The sequence below is a fragment of the Vidua chalybeata genome (assembly GCF_026979565.1).
Source record: "Vidua chalybeata isolate OUT-0048 chromosome W unlocalized genomic scaffold, bVidCha1 merged haplotype SUPER_W_unloc_6, whole genome shotgun sequence".
In the NCBI taxonomy this organism is placed as follows: Eukaryota; Metazoa; Chordata; class Aves; order Passeriformes; family Viduidae; genus Vidua; species Vidua chalybeata.
Window position 1 is genome coordinate 256,485 of NW_026530341.1, and position 16,059 is coordinate 272,543.

A 16,059-nucleotide genomic window follows, 5' to 3' on the forward strand; every position below is an offset into this window, starting at 1 on the left:
TTCATGCTTTAGCTGTTTGGACGTACATTGACCCTAAGACAAAATCAAAAGAAGTTACTCAGCAGCTCTAAAGTTTGTTCTCAGTTTTGGTGCAATAACTTGCTTCATGAAGTGTAGCCTCCACTATTTTCACTCAGTGTTTGCCTTTAATGACATTTCATGTAACATCATTGATGCCATGATGAACAGAAGGCTAATTCTACTTTTCTGATAATTCTTCCTGTTCATACTTGGAGATAATAAACTGAAAAGAGGTTTTTCTTCAATGATCCTTTTTCACCTTTTAGCTTCATGTGTGTGTTTTGGCATTGGTGTCAAGAGTGCATTCTGAAATAGTCTTACTGATGTTCCGACTCCTGTCCTGCACAGGTCTGGTGCACTGAAAGGACATGATACTGGTTTCTCATCAGTAAGCCACCTTCTGAGAAACTATCACCTGAGAGAGGCTTATCATTGTGCATATAAGCTAATGCTTTATAAGACTGGAGGAGTAGGTATGCTGTTAACTGCTATTTCAGGAATTGTTGGTTTGGTTCAGTTTCTCTACAGTAAATTTTTTTCAGTCTCTTAATTTTTTTTTTCCCCTTTTCTCCCTCTTTTATCTGTGTCTGCTCATAGAGGAAAAATTTTTGAAACTAAAACTATCAAGATAGATTATGTGGAAATCAAGAAGTTAAACCTAATGGAACTTCAGATAAAAATTATGACATCTATGTTCATTGAATGACCTATGTGTTCTCTTCCATTTTTAAACTTTTAAAACTCTAGGACATTTAACCCTGCAGACTATATGGAGTCTTCTGCCACTGATGGCTTTGGGACAAAATCAGAGATTTGGGAGACTGGTCAGAATGATGCAGATGATGGAACTGGTAAGATGCTTCAAGAAGTGGAAGGATTGGAATTAAGACCTGTAGCAAATTGCAGTTGAAATAACCATTCTGTTAGTGTTCAGTTAACTTCTGAAAATGTGAATACATTTCACATGACACAGATATTAGTTCTTTTTTATAGCTTAATTGCTACTAATGTGCAGAGCACATGCTGTAGCCTGACTCTTGTTAGAATGAAGGGAAGGCAATTTGCAACTTTTTTGCTTTAATGCTAACAAACCCTTGAGAGACAAAGGGATTTGAAGAGTTATTGGAAGAGTCTTGTATGTGAGGAACTGTGTTAAAGAAGCCAATGCCTGAGCATTCTCACACCATTCAAGGAGTCACACACATACCACCTGAGACTTTAGCTGCTTAGACCAGAGTCTCTTTGTAGTAGGCAGCTCCAGTGAACCAATGGGTGCCCCTTTCGACTCCTTGCTAACACACATTAACTCTCAGGCGTGCTTCCTCCTTCTTCAGGCTTGACCCTAGGTTTCCCACAGCAGAGTCTCAGGCATCTGATTTTATAAAAATAATTTAAGAGTGGTACAGCAGCAGGTCAACTCGACCTGGGTGCTTCTGGAGAGGGACCCCAAACAAAGAAAACCCTAGACTTTTATGCCCACGTAGTCTATGCACATGTTCTTCACCCATCCTTCACATACCTTGCACACACCTCTTGGTCCAATGGTGATTTTTGGTCTGGGGTCTTATAACCCTTTATTGTATTCTTTCTCTGTGTCCACACAGACAGGCCACTAACTGACTGTTCTTATCTTGTCAAGTCGCAACTTCTGCTGATGGCTGTAGCCTTTTTATCTTCTGGTTTGTACTTCTTTGTAGCATCCCATGAACTCTCTTCTCTCAGTCAATTCCCAAGTTCTCTGCCTTGGCAACGGCAGTAACTACCTACCATAGAGTTAGTCCTCCTGGGGGGAAAAGACTGACTCCCACATGGACTTCTGTTTCACAACTTCCACTGGTTTCCCCTTTCCCTGTCGCCTCACTGGCTTGATACCACTGGTGGCTGCCTCCCCTCCCCTGGAGACTAATCCCCTTTGCCCTGCCCTTAGCTCTGCCCCCCACCCCTTCCCCTTCTTAAGCTGCCTGCACTACATGGTTGTTCTCTTTCTCGCCACGTCCCCTTCAGCCTCATGTGATTACTTGGCTGGAATAAAACCTTATAAAAAGAGCCTTTCTTGCCTCTCTCACTGAGCCAGCTGTGGTGAATGTTGTGTGGGGGTCTGACTGCGTTGCCTGAATATTAACCCAACTTGTTTTTCTACAGGAGAGGTTTGTTGGGAACAGATAATAGGCAGCAGCATCCACCATTCAACACCCACATTTTTACTTCTTGTGCACTAGCTCAGTTGACAGAGCATGAAAAAACTGAAAAGTCTTTGATTTAGAGTAAACACTATGTAGCAACAACTAAAACATCAGTGTATTATCAACATTATTCTCATACTGAATCCAAAACACAGTGCTGTACCAGCTACTGGGAAGAAAATTAAGTCTATTCTAGTCAAGAGCATACCTAGGTGAAAGTGAATTTTTTTTGCATTTCACATTAACATATATTCTATTTACTTGAAATTCCATGTCCAACCATACACAACAACTGGAATTGACTGTTAAACAACAGTTAGTAGCATTGGAAGAATGAACTTTGCTCTTGCTGATTACCTCTATCAAAGTTAGATTTTGAGCTGTATCCAATTTGCAAAAAGAGAGCTCTTTCATTGGGTTTTCCAAGGTTTGGTCACCCATCCCATAAAAGTCTATGTCACATACCTCCCCTTTAGTCTTGTTAACTTTATATCACAGTGGGTCTTCCATTGACTTTATACTTATCCATGCAGTTGTGGTCCTCTGGATTAACAGCACCAAGAGTAGTGAGATGCTCCACTTCATGTCTTTGGTATATAGATTCTTTCCAATGCAGATATTTGTTAGGTGGTTGGTTATTCATTGCTCATTTGACATGAGAATGGTATATCCAATGTTCTTTTCATAAAACTTTAAAAGTAAAATTAGAACACATTAAGACAGTATATGTCCTCTCCCATTTGGATTCTAATTTGGATTTTTGTGAAAATATCTTAACACTTCCATCTCCAGGTTGTATATAAGGTACCTGTATTTCAGGTGATGTGGACTGACACAATTGAACATACTTCTTTCCCTCAAACCCCTTTTGCATATATATAACATTCTAGTTCTAGTACTTTAGAACTTGTGACAAAATGAAAATGTCAATGACCAGCTGGAGTGAATGGGTCTCTACCTGGGAATGGATGAAGAGTTTATGGGTTAGGATTAAAGGGAGAGGAGGGACAGGTGACATTATAGTGAGGGTCTGCTACAGGCCACCCAAACAGGAAGACCAAACTGATAAGGCCCTCTACAGACAGGTAGAAGTGGCTTCAAGTTCCCAAGCCCTGGTACTCATGAGAGGGAATGACTTCTACCACCCTAGTATCTGCTGGAAGGACAACACCACAGCAGGGTACAAGCAATCCAAGTGTTTACAGGAATATGTTGATAACAACTTCCTTCTCCAAGTGATAGAGGAGCCAACAAGGAGAGATGCTATATTGGACCTTGTTCTCGCCAACAAGAAGGGGCTGGTGGGGAATGTTAAGCTCAAGGACAGCCTGGGCTGCAGTGACCATAAAATGGTGGAGTTCGAGAACCTTAGAGCAGCAACAAGGAGGATGCACAACAAGCTCACTGCCCTGGACTTTCAGGAGAGCAGACTTTGGTCTCTTCAGGGATCTGCTTGGTAGAGTCTCATGGGATAAAGCCCTGTAAAGGAAGTCCAAGAGAACTGGTTGATGTTCAAAGATCACCTCCTCTAAGCTCAGGAATGAAGAGGGAATCAAGCAAAAATGCTAGGAGGCCTGCATAGATGAAAAAGGAGCTGCTGGACAAACTTAAACACAAAAGGGAAGCCTACAGAGAGTGGAAGCAGGGACATATAGCCGGGGAGGAATATAGATTGTCTGAGCAGCCAGGAATCAGGTTAGGAAAGCTAAAGCTCCAACAGAACTAAACCTGTCTAGGGATTCCAAGGGCAACAAGAAAAGTTTCTGTGGGTAAATTTGTGATAAAAGGAAGACTAGGAAAAATGTGGACCCTCTCCCGAAGGACAGGGAAGACCTGGTTATCCAGGTCATGGAGAAGGCTGAGGTACTCAACAAACTGTTTTGCCTTAGTATTCACCAGCAGGTGTTCCAGCCGCACCACCCTAGTTGCAGAAGGCAAAGGCAGGGAATGGGAAAATGAGGAACTGCCTGCTAGAGGAGAAGATCAGGTTTGAGACCATTTAAGGAACCTGGAGGTGCACAAGTTCATGTGCACTGGAAAAGGGGAAATATAACCCCCATTTTTAAAAGGGGAAATAAGGAAGAGCCAGGAACCTACAGGCTGGTCAGTCTCACCTCAGTGCCTGGCAAGATCATGGACCAGATCCTCCCAGAAGCTATGCTAAGGCATAAGGAACATAAGGAGGTGATCGGTGGCAGCCAACATAGCTTCACTAAGGGTGAATCGTGCCTGACAAATTTGGTGGTGTTCTATGACAGGGTTTACAGATGTGGTGGATGAGAGAAGAGTGGCTGACATCATCTTCCTGGACTTGTGCAAAGCATTTGACACTGTCCCGCACAACATCCTTGTCTCTAAACTGGAGAGACATGGATTTGATGAGTGCACCACATGGTGCATAAGGAGTTGGCTGGACGGTCACACTCAAAGAGTTGCAGTTAAGGGCTCAATGTCCAAGCGGAGACTAGTGACAAGTGGTGTTCCTCAGGGATTGGTGTTGGGACCAGTGCTGTTTAACATCTTTGTCAGTGACATGGACAGGGGGATTGAGTGCACCCTCAGCAAGTTTCCTGAAGAGACCAAGCTGTGTGGTGCAGTCGACACACTGGAAGGAAGGGATGCCATCCAGAGTGACCTTGACAGGTGGGCCAGTGCAAGCTTCATGTAGTTCAACAAGTCCAAGTGCAAGGTCCTGCACTTGGGTCAGGGAAATCCCAAGCACAAATACATGGTGGGTGGAGAATGGACTGAAAGCAGCCCTAGGGAATTGGTAGATGAAAAAAATGAGTAGTTGTTATAGTCCTAGTTTGGATTATTTGCTGCCCAGGGGTTTCTGTCACCTCTTGCCTGTTGAGCCAATTCAGCATCCTTATTATTTATGTTATCTTTTATCAGGTTGGAATAATTTTCTAAGCAACACCTCGGTATCTCCCTAGCTTGGATTGTATCCAGTGCATATATTGGAAAACAGTTGAGTACATTTCTCAGCATCCTTCCTTAGTCTTGGCATTTTACTTCCCACATAGAGCCAAGTCACCAGGATTCCAAGGTGGTTTAGTAAATATTTGCAATACAGGTGGTGCTCCAACCACAGCCCTCTGTTGCATGGCAGCAGGATTAGGTAAGACACTAGAAAGCATAGGATAGAGTCTGTCAGCCAACAGAGCAATTATCTGAGGCTTGTCTGGGCCAGTAGGCTCAGCTACTGCAAGCGTTACCTTTGGTGATACCTCTTTCATCTCCCACCTGACTTGGGTGTCTTTTCTCTCACACCCAACCATCCCAAATGTACCAGTAATCCATTTGTCCTGGGAACCTATCCTTTAGTCTATGTTGCAGAAAGGTAAGTCTGTGCTGATCAAAGGTCCCTTGCAGTGGCCACTGTTCTGCCAGGGTTCCATCTCTAGTTATAAATGGCCAGTCTTCTCAATATAAAATATCCGTGTACTTCTTTTTGATAATTTGCTGTACCAAAATTCTTTTCCAGTTTTGTAGTACCTTGGTCAAGGGCACCCCCTTTTCTGTGTCAGGTATATTTCCTATCACTTATTTATCCTTGTGCGCTTTACTCTGATCAGGCCAAGTACCACCCCTGTCTCCTTGTGCAGTTTACACTGATCAGGCCACACACCCCTCTCTGTTTCCAATAGGTCTACTAATGGAATTTTAATACACACCTACTCTTGGGTGCACTTCCTTCTTTTTCAGGCTCAACCTTAGGTTTTTCACAGCAGTCTCAGGTGCTGGATTTAATAAAAATAAGTAGTTTAATAGAGTGGTATAGCAGCAGGTCAGCTGGAGCTGGTTGTCTCTGAATAGGCATCCAGAATAAAGAAATCTCTGGGCTTCTATACCTTCAAAACACAGTACTGCACCAGCTACTAGGAAAATTACTAAGAAAGTGAACTCTGTTCTAGCCAAAAGCATATCTATGGTGAAAATACAGCTTGCAGCCTAAGGCTTCAGCAAATACAGCTACTCATGGTAAGCAAGTAAAGCTAAGCAAACAGCATATTAAATCACACAATATTATAACTCTTAAATGACTCGTTCTTATTTAAAACTTACTTATTAAGCTAAACAACTAATATCTCACATAAGTCCTACTAAAAGTGATTGGTCCATGGGCATTGAACAGTAGGGTATGAATATTTAAGTAGAAAAAGAAAAAACATTTACAAATATGAATTCACTCAGTGACACTGGAATGGCTTTGGCAGCCCCACCTGTGTAATATAAGAATGCGAGTCTCTAGGATGGAGGAGAATTCTGAGATCTGCTACCTTTGAAGAGAATTATTAATTAAAGCACGAGTAGGCAATTGAATGAAAGCCAAAAGAGTAATTGGCCTGTCTGAAGATAGAAGCAGCTGTGTGTTTCTGTATGAAGTTTCAAATGTGAAGTACACACTCCTGACTAAAGACAAGAGACGGGCCTAGTTTAGAAAGGAACTGCTTAACAGTGATCTTGTGGCAATTCAGAAATGAAGAATGTGACCTGCTGTCACCACTGTGTCAGGAACGGGAATGAAGGCGACACAACTCCATGCATTTTCAGAAGGCATAAAAGCTCACTTTATTACAAAACTTCACATTTTTATAAGCAACATTGTTCACCCGGAACCTGATTGGTTCTTAATAACACCTGTCACCCCATTGGTTAATTAGGAACAACACCATCTTTCCATAAACATCACGTAGAATGCGTTCCACATGTTCACAAACACCAGCTGCAGAGACCAAGATAAGAACTGTTTTAACTCTTTTCTCTGAGCTTCTCACAATTTCCCCAGGATGATGCCTGGGAAACTGTTTCTCTCTGAGAACGTCCACAACCTGCTTGTCTGTGATTGGTAAAACAGGATACCTTTCTGCTTCCTGTATTCTGTTACAGGAGATAAAGACACAGGAAACCCTGCATCAGGATGGAGAAATTTATGTATGTTATTGTCCACACTTGGGAACTATCGAGTAATATGAGAATTTTTTTAACCCCAGCAAAGGGTAACTTCTGATCTCTTTGCTGCTGCAGCTTACTCAGATGATTTTTCATCAACCTGTGTCAAGTGTGGAAGGAGAAGACTGGAGGCCAGAGCATGCTCTGTTGGGCTCTGCTGTGAGCTGTGAGCCTTTTGAGATGCAGCTTTCTAAACTTCATATAAGCCACTTTCCACTTAACCAGAGAAGACAATAACAGGCCCAGAATTTAGAAGGGCCTATGATGCAGCTATTTTGTCACTCTGAGTCCCTTCTAGTCCAGTGTGGGAGAGTGGCCTTGAGTATATTAATGGCTGCTGAAAGGGAGCACTAGCCAAATTATGATATCTTTCCTAGGAATTACTTTTGAAATTACTTGGTGCTATAGTGCAAACGGAAACACATCTTTTACTTTCATTGATGATAATTCTTCAAATAAGTTTAACAGATAAGTTAGAAGAATACCTAATGACTTGTAAATTCCACCTAGGAATACTGATAATGTTGTTTGTTATATGGTAGCAGAGGACAAAGTATGTTGTCACAAGTATTGCAGAAGCAATAAGGTTAGCTAAAGAAAGAAGATAGAGAAGGAAGGCATGAGAAGACTGGACCAGAGGTAGAAGATTCACTGATTAGTTATTAATGAATGCAACTGTAAGGCTTATGCATGACTGACTTGTGTTTCACTTCCTAAGTGAGCTCGAATGTTTTGTGACTTTCTCTGTTAACTCAAGGTAGCTTTCATGTGTGTTCCCTATGGCAAACTCTGTTCCTTCTTGTAGGCATCTCCTCAGTTTTCAGTAATGGAAGAATTATGCCTAGGAATAAGAGTATCTTGGTGTTGGTAAACAGATCCCAGTAAAAGTACAAATGTGTCTACATGAAGAGTGTACTACTGAGAAAATAGATTAGTGGGAATCCAAAGTGACATGTGGAACTTCAGTTTGGATGCCAAGTGCATTGTTGCTGTTAGGCTGTGCATATGTCACTGAGAACTGCTCTGAACTTCAGTAACACAATTTGAGGTATGTATGAAAAGTTGGGGAACATGGTACGGAGAAGGTGTGAGAAGGCATTTGGGAATTTTCCCTGTCCTTGTCAGATTAGTGATTCTTAGGGGAATGAATGAGTGAGTGTCAGTGTGAGGAGTTCCTGCAAAATAATTTGGTTGGTGGAAATTGAAAGTAAACTAGTTAAACATGAATGTTCTTTTGGGGTGCTAAGTACCTTTTTACTGCTAATCTTAATTTACTTTCAGGCAAAGGGAAAAGGTACCATAACTGACAAAACAAAAATGTCTCTTGTGACATCCCACCCTTAAGGGAAAGGGAGCACCCAAGATTTGTTAATGTTCGTGGTTGAAAGGAATAACAAAAATCAGAAGGTCTGCAAAAGCTTAGAGAGATTTATTTGTAAATTACACATTTGGCTTGAAATTGGTGTGTTAGTCCCTGATCTCCTATATAAGCACACGGCAGTGGGTTTTGGATAAAGGGGTAGGGTGAAAGGGAAGAGAGAGATGAATTAAAGAGGGAGGAGAAAGAAAAAAGTCACTAGTCACCCTGGGCCCTGAGGGGGTGCCTTTTTATAGATAAGTTTTCCCCATCCTGAAGATAAGTTTCTTGTTTCTATGCAAATCAGTTCTCATGCACAGTCTCTTCTAGACCTTTCTAGGAATGGATCAGGTGGCTTCCAGGGGTCTTTGGTGGTGTTGAATCCCCCCCCTTGTCCATGGCCTCTTCTCAATCTCATTCCTGTGCTTGTGCTGGACTGTGTCATGCTTATCTCCAGGAACTAGAACAAAGATGTTTGTCCCAGAAAAGTGTTGCCCTACCTCCATATGGCCCCTTTTCCAGCCACATCCTGTTCGTTCTCACAGTGTGTTATTACCAACAATCCTTGGTTGGTTCCACAGACATCCAGCTATTGGTGTTTAAGGCACACACATTAGCCCCTTATCTTCCATGCTTCTACATCTCTCTATATATGACTATAGGGAGAGTGTTTTGTTTCTTTCTTCTTTACACAAGCTGTAGGAATGTCAGCAATAAGTCCCTGAGCTAAAAAGTTTTCTTGAAAAAGAGTAGGCTTTAAAATTGAATTATTTAGTTTTGTCCAAGTGGGAAACAATTTCAACCTTGTGATGGAAAGCATCTTGGGGCTTATTAGAGGATGCTGCAGCTGAGGTAATAGTTTTAAAACCGAGGAAAGTGCTGGGAAGGAAGATGGAAATAGAGGTAGGGGGAAGGAGTGGCAGACAAGATGTGGGACTGGAAGCAGGTTGTACAAATTTGAGCTTTTGATTTGGCTTATTAATCACAAGGATTAGTTTTCATTTTTTTCCCTTAGCTTACAGTGCTGTTATGTTAGTTACAAAACAACAGACTCGATAATAATTATGTTACCAATGTGGAGTTACTAAAGATGTGAATGAGGGCGATGTTTATGTGTGGAAACCCATATAATCTTCAGTGGGCTTGCAAAGGATTTCAGATAAGTATATACAGTGAGAGGAAGGGCAGGATGTAAATCCCTGCTTTATTCCTTATTATTCAGTCTTATTTCTTCTTTAATCTTAAAAAAAAAAGAAATTAGCGCATACTGGCTACATGGAGAATTAGTATCTTACATCTGCAGTTACATTGAAAAGGAGGTTACTGGGCAATTACCTGGGGAAACAAAACCAATTTTGCATATTAAAATGTTTTCTAAAGATATCACGCAAATATAAACTCTGCAAAGTTTTGAGTATTTACTAGCTATTTCCTCTTTAAGCCAGTGCTGGGAAATTATCAACATTAACATTTTCAACTAAAAATAATTGCACTATTTGTTTCCAAAATGTACTTGCCCCCATACCTTCTATGAAAGCACTTTAGCACCTCTTGTCCTGAATTGTTGCAAGTGCCAGAGGAATTGCAGTAGCCTGAATGAAAGGTGTTTCTAGGTGCACCATTGTATAATCCTATAGAAAAGCTAGTTGGTTCTGTGGAGGTAAAATTTATTGTTGTTGGCTGAAATAAAAAAAAAAGAGAGAGTAAAGGGCAAATCTTTAATGGTTTATAATGTTTAAGTCTGATTGTATTTTAAATAATTCAGCATTGGGTTTTCTACATCCTAATTTTTATAGAAGTAATGTACAACTGAAAGGTAAAGAGAAGGGACAAGTAGGACGAAACAAAACCACCAGTCCTTATTCAAAAGGGAATAAACTTGAATAATATGATTGATATTTTCTTACAGGCATGCTGAGTGTTCAGTCTCTTAGCCTTTTTTGTAATGTACAAATCCATGGGAGATCCTGAACCTCAAATCACAACAGTTCTTATAAATAAATTATGTTGGAGGTGGTCGCTTCTCAAAGTAAGTTATAAAAAATTATATTCTGGTAATTTAATGATACTTCTACTTTAATAGTTTCATAAATTTAACAGAAAAACTTCATTTGTTATTATCTTGGTTATGAGTAGCCTTAAATAACTTTGAAACTGAAGAACAACACGAAAGAAAAAAATTATAGTGGGGGAAGAAGGGAATTGTTTAGCTTAAAAGTTACAAGGAAGTTGTTGGTTGTTTTTTTAGGACTGCTGCAAAAGTCAGAAGGAACATTTTAGGAAACTTACAGGTTATTCTAGAATGTGAATGCAGTCCAGAAGGAAAGGATTATTACATAAGTTTGGGATAGACCAAAATAAAATTATTTTTGCACTAATATCTATGGCTGATTATTAAAAAAACAATCAAATAGTGTGACAGGAAGTGAGGAATTGGAGAGAAATAGCTGAAGAGTTACAAAAAATATGTAGTATACATTTTATTGGCTTTATAACTTTTTAAACTAGACTTGTCACTAAGGGAAACAGGAAAGAGTCATAGATGACCATCTAGGTTGAATTGCAATGACAAGGATCCTTGAAAATACATAGCCTAATTTTAGTGCAAACCAGAGAATTCTTAAATTGCGATGCTTTGCAAGGCTTGGGGGAAGGTTGGGAAGAGGATATATGGAGTTGCAATAATGCCAAGGTGGATTTTGGACTAAAAGGAAATTGCACTTGTGGCAAGATCAGACTTGGAATCCCATCAATAGGAGGAAGGCGTCAGTAAACTAGATTTAGTGCAAAGAAGAGCAGTGAAATAACTGAAACTGGAAGGATTGCATTGAAAAGGTAGAATGTTAATAAACGATAGTAATAAACTTAGCAGCTTAAGTAAACTAATAAAAGGGTGATGGGTTATGTTCAGTATTTAAAAAGAATAAACTCACAGAACCATGATCATAAGTAGGAATAACAGATAAATGTTTGAATTGAATATCAGGAAAATATCCCAAGTATTATTCTAAGTAGATTCAGTCTCCCAAAGGTGATGGGGAAGCAATGGATTCCTTACCTTCTCACCACCAGGCGGGAGGAGGGGACATTAGTGATGGAGGGGAGTGGAAACAGGGTTCTGCTCGGGGTGGCAGGCAAATCCCCTCCCAACTTACCCTACCTTCCCAGGTGCCCTTATACAAATAGGTGCAAGGACACGGAATATGAGGACCATGGAAAGGAGAACGGGGATGAAGGTGGTTCTGGGATGGAGGGGTCACCTAGGGCAAGGCAGCTTACCCCCTCATCATGACCTCTTCAATTAAGAAAAAAAGAAATTTAGTAGTCATTGGTGACTCCCTTTTGAGAGGAATGGAGGGCCTGATATGCTGACCAGACCCAACCCATAGGAAGATGTGCTGTCCCCCTGGGGCCTGGGTAAGGGACATCACCAAGAAACTTTCCAGCCTGGTACGGCCCACTGACTATTACGTGCTACTGGTTTTCCAGGTGGGTACTGATGAATTCCCAACAAGAAGTCTGCAGATCATTAAGAGGGATGTTAGGACCTTGGGACGACTGGTCGAGGGATCTGGAGCACCAGTAGTGTTCTCTTCTGTCCTGCCAGTTGCAGGGAATGATGGGGCAAGAAACAGGAAAATCATGCAGATGAACACGTGGCTTTGAGACTGGTGATACCAGTAGAATTTTGTGGTTTTTGATCATGGGTCAGTTTATACAACACCGAGCCTGCTGGCAACAGATGGGGTCCTCCTGTCTCAAAGGGGAAAAAGGCTCTTAGCTCAGGAGTTAGCAGGGCTTCTTGAGAGAGCTTTAAATTAGATTGGAAGTGAGATGGATTGGACAGGGCTAGGCTTGACAGATAAAGTGTGGGAAGGGGATAACTATACTGACCACCCAAGTAGCAAAAGTAGACTTAAAGAGGGGATGCCTTGAGCAACCAAAGCTGTAACCACAAGACAAGACTTAGAGCATTCCCTTGCACCCCCACTGGGATATTGGCACACTCAAATACCTCTATCAAGTGCCTGTACAGCAACACATGCAGTATGGGAAACAAACAGAAGGAAATACAGATCTGTGTGCAGTCACAGGGCTTTCATTGTGATTGGGATAGCTCACATGACTGCAGTGTTGTCATGAAGGGCCACGCCCTATTTAGGAGACACAGACCAGGAAGGTGCAGTGGTAGAGTTGCCCTCTATGTGAGGCTACATTTGGAATGTATGGAGCTCTGTCTTGGGGTGGATGACGAGTGAGTTGAGAGCTTATAGGTTAAGATAAAAGGCAGGCTAGTAAGGGTGACACTGTTGTGAGTGTGTGCTACAGTCTGCCTGAGCAGGAGGAAGAAGTGTATGAGGCCTTCTACAGGCAGCTTGAAGCAGCCTCAAAGTCACAGTCCCTGGTTCGTGTGGGGGACTTTAACTACCCTGACATCTGCTGAAGAAGCAACACAGTGAAGCACAAACAGTCCAGGAGGATCTTGGAAAGCATTGATGACAACTTCTATCACAGGTACTGGAGGATCCCACAAGGAATGGTGGGCTGTTTGACCTTTTACTGACAAACAGGGAAGGCATTGTTGGAGATGTGAAGGTTGGGGGCAGCCTTGGCTGCAGTGACCATGAGATTGTGGAGTTGAGTATCAAGCAAGGAGGATGCAGGGCAGCATGTAAGATCTCAACCATGGACTTCAGGAGAGCTGACTTAGGCCTCCTCAAGGATCTTCTTGGAAGAATCCCATGGGAATGGGCCCTGCAGGGGAGTCTAAGGATGCTGGTCAATATTCAAGCACCACTTCTTCCAGGCTCAAGAATGATGCAGCACAATCAGCAAGAAGTCAGGCAAAGGTGGCAAGACACCTGCATGGATGAATAAAGAACTCCTGTCACTACTCAAGTATAAGCAGGAAACACACAGGAGATGGAAGCAGGGTCAGGCCACTTGGAATGAATATAGAGAGGTTGTCAGAGTAAGTAGAAATGAAATGAGGAAGACCATGGCCTATCTGGAATTAAATCTGGCTAAGGATATTAAGGACAACAATAAGGGCTCCTTCAAATACAACAATAACAAAAGGAAAACTAAGGATAATGTGGGCCCGTTACTAAATCCAGGGGGGACCCCAGTGACAGAGGATGCAGAGAAGGCAAAGTTACTGAACGCCAGCTTTGTATTGGTCTACACTGACATGACCAGCCCTCAGGGATCTCTGACACAGGGGAGCAGGGTAAAGGAATGGTGGGAGGAAGACACTCATTTGGTCAAGGAGGATTGGGCCAGAAAACACCTAGGCAAACTTGACATCCACAAGTCCATGGGCCCTGAGGGGATGCATCCAGGAGTGCTGAGAGAGCTGGCAGACATCATAGCAAAGCCACTCACTATCATCTTTGAAAGGTTGTGGAGATCAGGAGAGGTGCCTGAGGACTGGAAGAAAGCAAATGTCACCCCGATCTTCAAAAAGAGCAAGAAGGAGGACCCAGGGATCTACCAGCCAGTCAGCCTCGCCTCAATCCCTGGAAAAGTGATGGAGCCCTCATTCTGGAGGCCATGTCTACACATATGGAGGACAAGATGGTGATCAGGAGCAGTCAGCATGGATTCACTAAAGGGAAGTCATGCTTGACCAGCCTGATTGCCTTCTATGATGAAACAACTACCACAATGGATCAGGTTTTTGCATCTGTAGGATTGTTTCCTGTAGTTTTCCTGTTGCTAGATGCTGTGGGCTGTGTGCTGTCCTCCAGTGTTTGCCAAAAAAACTGTGAGAAGTTACGGGACAAACTGTTCTGCAGGTACAGTGGAAGCTATTGACTCTTCTGCTGTCATTATATCAATTATATGTTTTAAAAGAAAATTCATCTCTCAGGGGAGAGTATTTGGCTTATTTTGCTCATAGGAGAGAGTTAAGATGTTGGAAAGGAGCCTCCAGAACTGTAGTTTATGTCTTGAATTTGATTATGTTGCCAGTAATATTATGGATGGTAGAGGCGATGTTGTGGTCATGTTTTGTTCAAGCTTTGTATGAATTTGTGCATGAAACTGGGAGATCTCATGGGAGGGTTCAGTAACCTCTCACTGTCATAGGAGGAAGTGCTTCCAATGTTTGCAATTAATCACTGGGTAGAGACATGCGTTCATGCAAATTATGTCTGGTACCACAGTGGCTAAGAAATACCTGAAATCAGAAATTAAATGAGAAAATAAACAAACCCACTTCCCAAAACTGTAAATCTGCAAAACAGTTTTCTAGAGCTTCCCATGTTTCCAACCACTATCTCCTTGCTTTGTGTTCCATGAATAATGAAAACAGGATTGCTTATAAAGCAGAATGATTGAAATTACATTGTGCTTTTAGCTTGTAACTGTTTTCTTTCCTTCCTCTAATTCCAATAGGAACATGGAAAAACTCAGTAGAAGAATGGACTGCAGAAGATTGGAATGAAGATGTAAGTGTGCCTTGTTAGGTAGACCAATTGATTATTTACCCTTTTCAGAGTTTCTGTGTTGTCTTCAAAAACTAAATGTTTGAAGTAATACTTTGTGTGCATGTAGTGATATTTCTTATTGTGTTTTTTTGCTGCAATTCCTGTTTAAAATATATTTATATAAGGTTTTTTTTTAGAATAAAATTGAATCAATAAATATTTATTTTTTTCTTGGTGGACAATACATAGATAATAAAATTTTAAGTTTTATCCCAAATTATTTATTTGTGAATTATAATTCTGCACTGCTCAATGCTGGTGGGTGTTAACCACATACTTCCCCCTATTATTTAAGAATTTAAAGCCATATGTAGTGGTTTGGGTTCGTTAATTTAAGATTTCTCTAATTTTAAGCTTTCCTGGTCTAATGTACTAAAGAGTGTGGTATGTTTCGGTGTTGGTCAATTACTAATGTACTTCTTGTCGTGAGATAGGATTAGGAGAAAAGCAAAGCAGGCTTAAAACTTTAAAAGGGTATAAAGAAAATTTTATTAACAGTAATTAAAAGAAAAAAGAAAGCAGTAAGAATTAAGACAAACTTTTCCTAACACTTCTCCCCCTATAACCTTTTCTTTTCCACTGATAATGTAAAGAAACAGAACTTAGAATTTCTAGTTAGTTTACTACTTTTAAAATAGTTTTTCTTAAGTTCACTTAGGGAGAGAAGTTCCTCTTGTTAATGTTATGGAGACTTCTCCACAAGAGGAAAAACAGTTCTTTTGTGGTTCTCAATTTGGTCATGAATAGTAGCCGCCCGGAGGAAATCTGCTATTGTGAACCCCTTCTCATTTTCCACAAGCCATCCCACAGCTTGTTTATGGGCTATGTTGACTTATGGGGTATTGGTTTAAAGATGAGCTGGTTAAAGGTAAAATTTCTCATTATTTATTTCTAAAATCATCTTCATTCCTGGGAACAGAGATCTTCTCCTGGGGGTACAGGACTGCTCTTCTCTCTTTTTTTGTTCAAACTTCTTATGGGATCATAGTTATTGAACATCTGCTTATTTTAGTATGAAGGTTTTTGCTCTCTATCAATTTGAACCCTTCAT

At 41.1% G+C, this 16,059-nt stretch overlaps 1 protein-coding gene across 2 annotated transcripts in view; it reads left to right on the plus strand.

The window, feature by feature from the left end:
* Window positions 1-16,059, plus strand: part of LOC128783005 (ubiquitin-associated protein 2-like) — a 194,013-nt gene that overhangs the window by 48,635 nt on the left and 129,319 nt on the right. For both annotated transcript variants that reach the window (XM_053933583.1, XM_053933582.1), the window contains exons 7-8: window positions 769-872; window positions 14,917-14,969. In XM_053933583.1, the coding sequence (XP_053789558.1) occupies window positions 769-872; window positions 14,917-14,969 (157 nt within the window). The remainder of the gene's footprint in view (window positions 1-768; window positions 873-14,916; window positions 14,970-16,059) is intronic.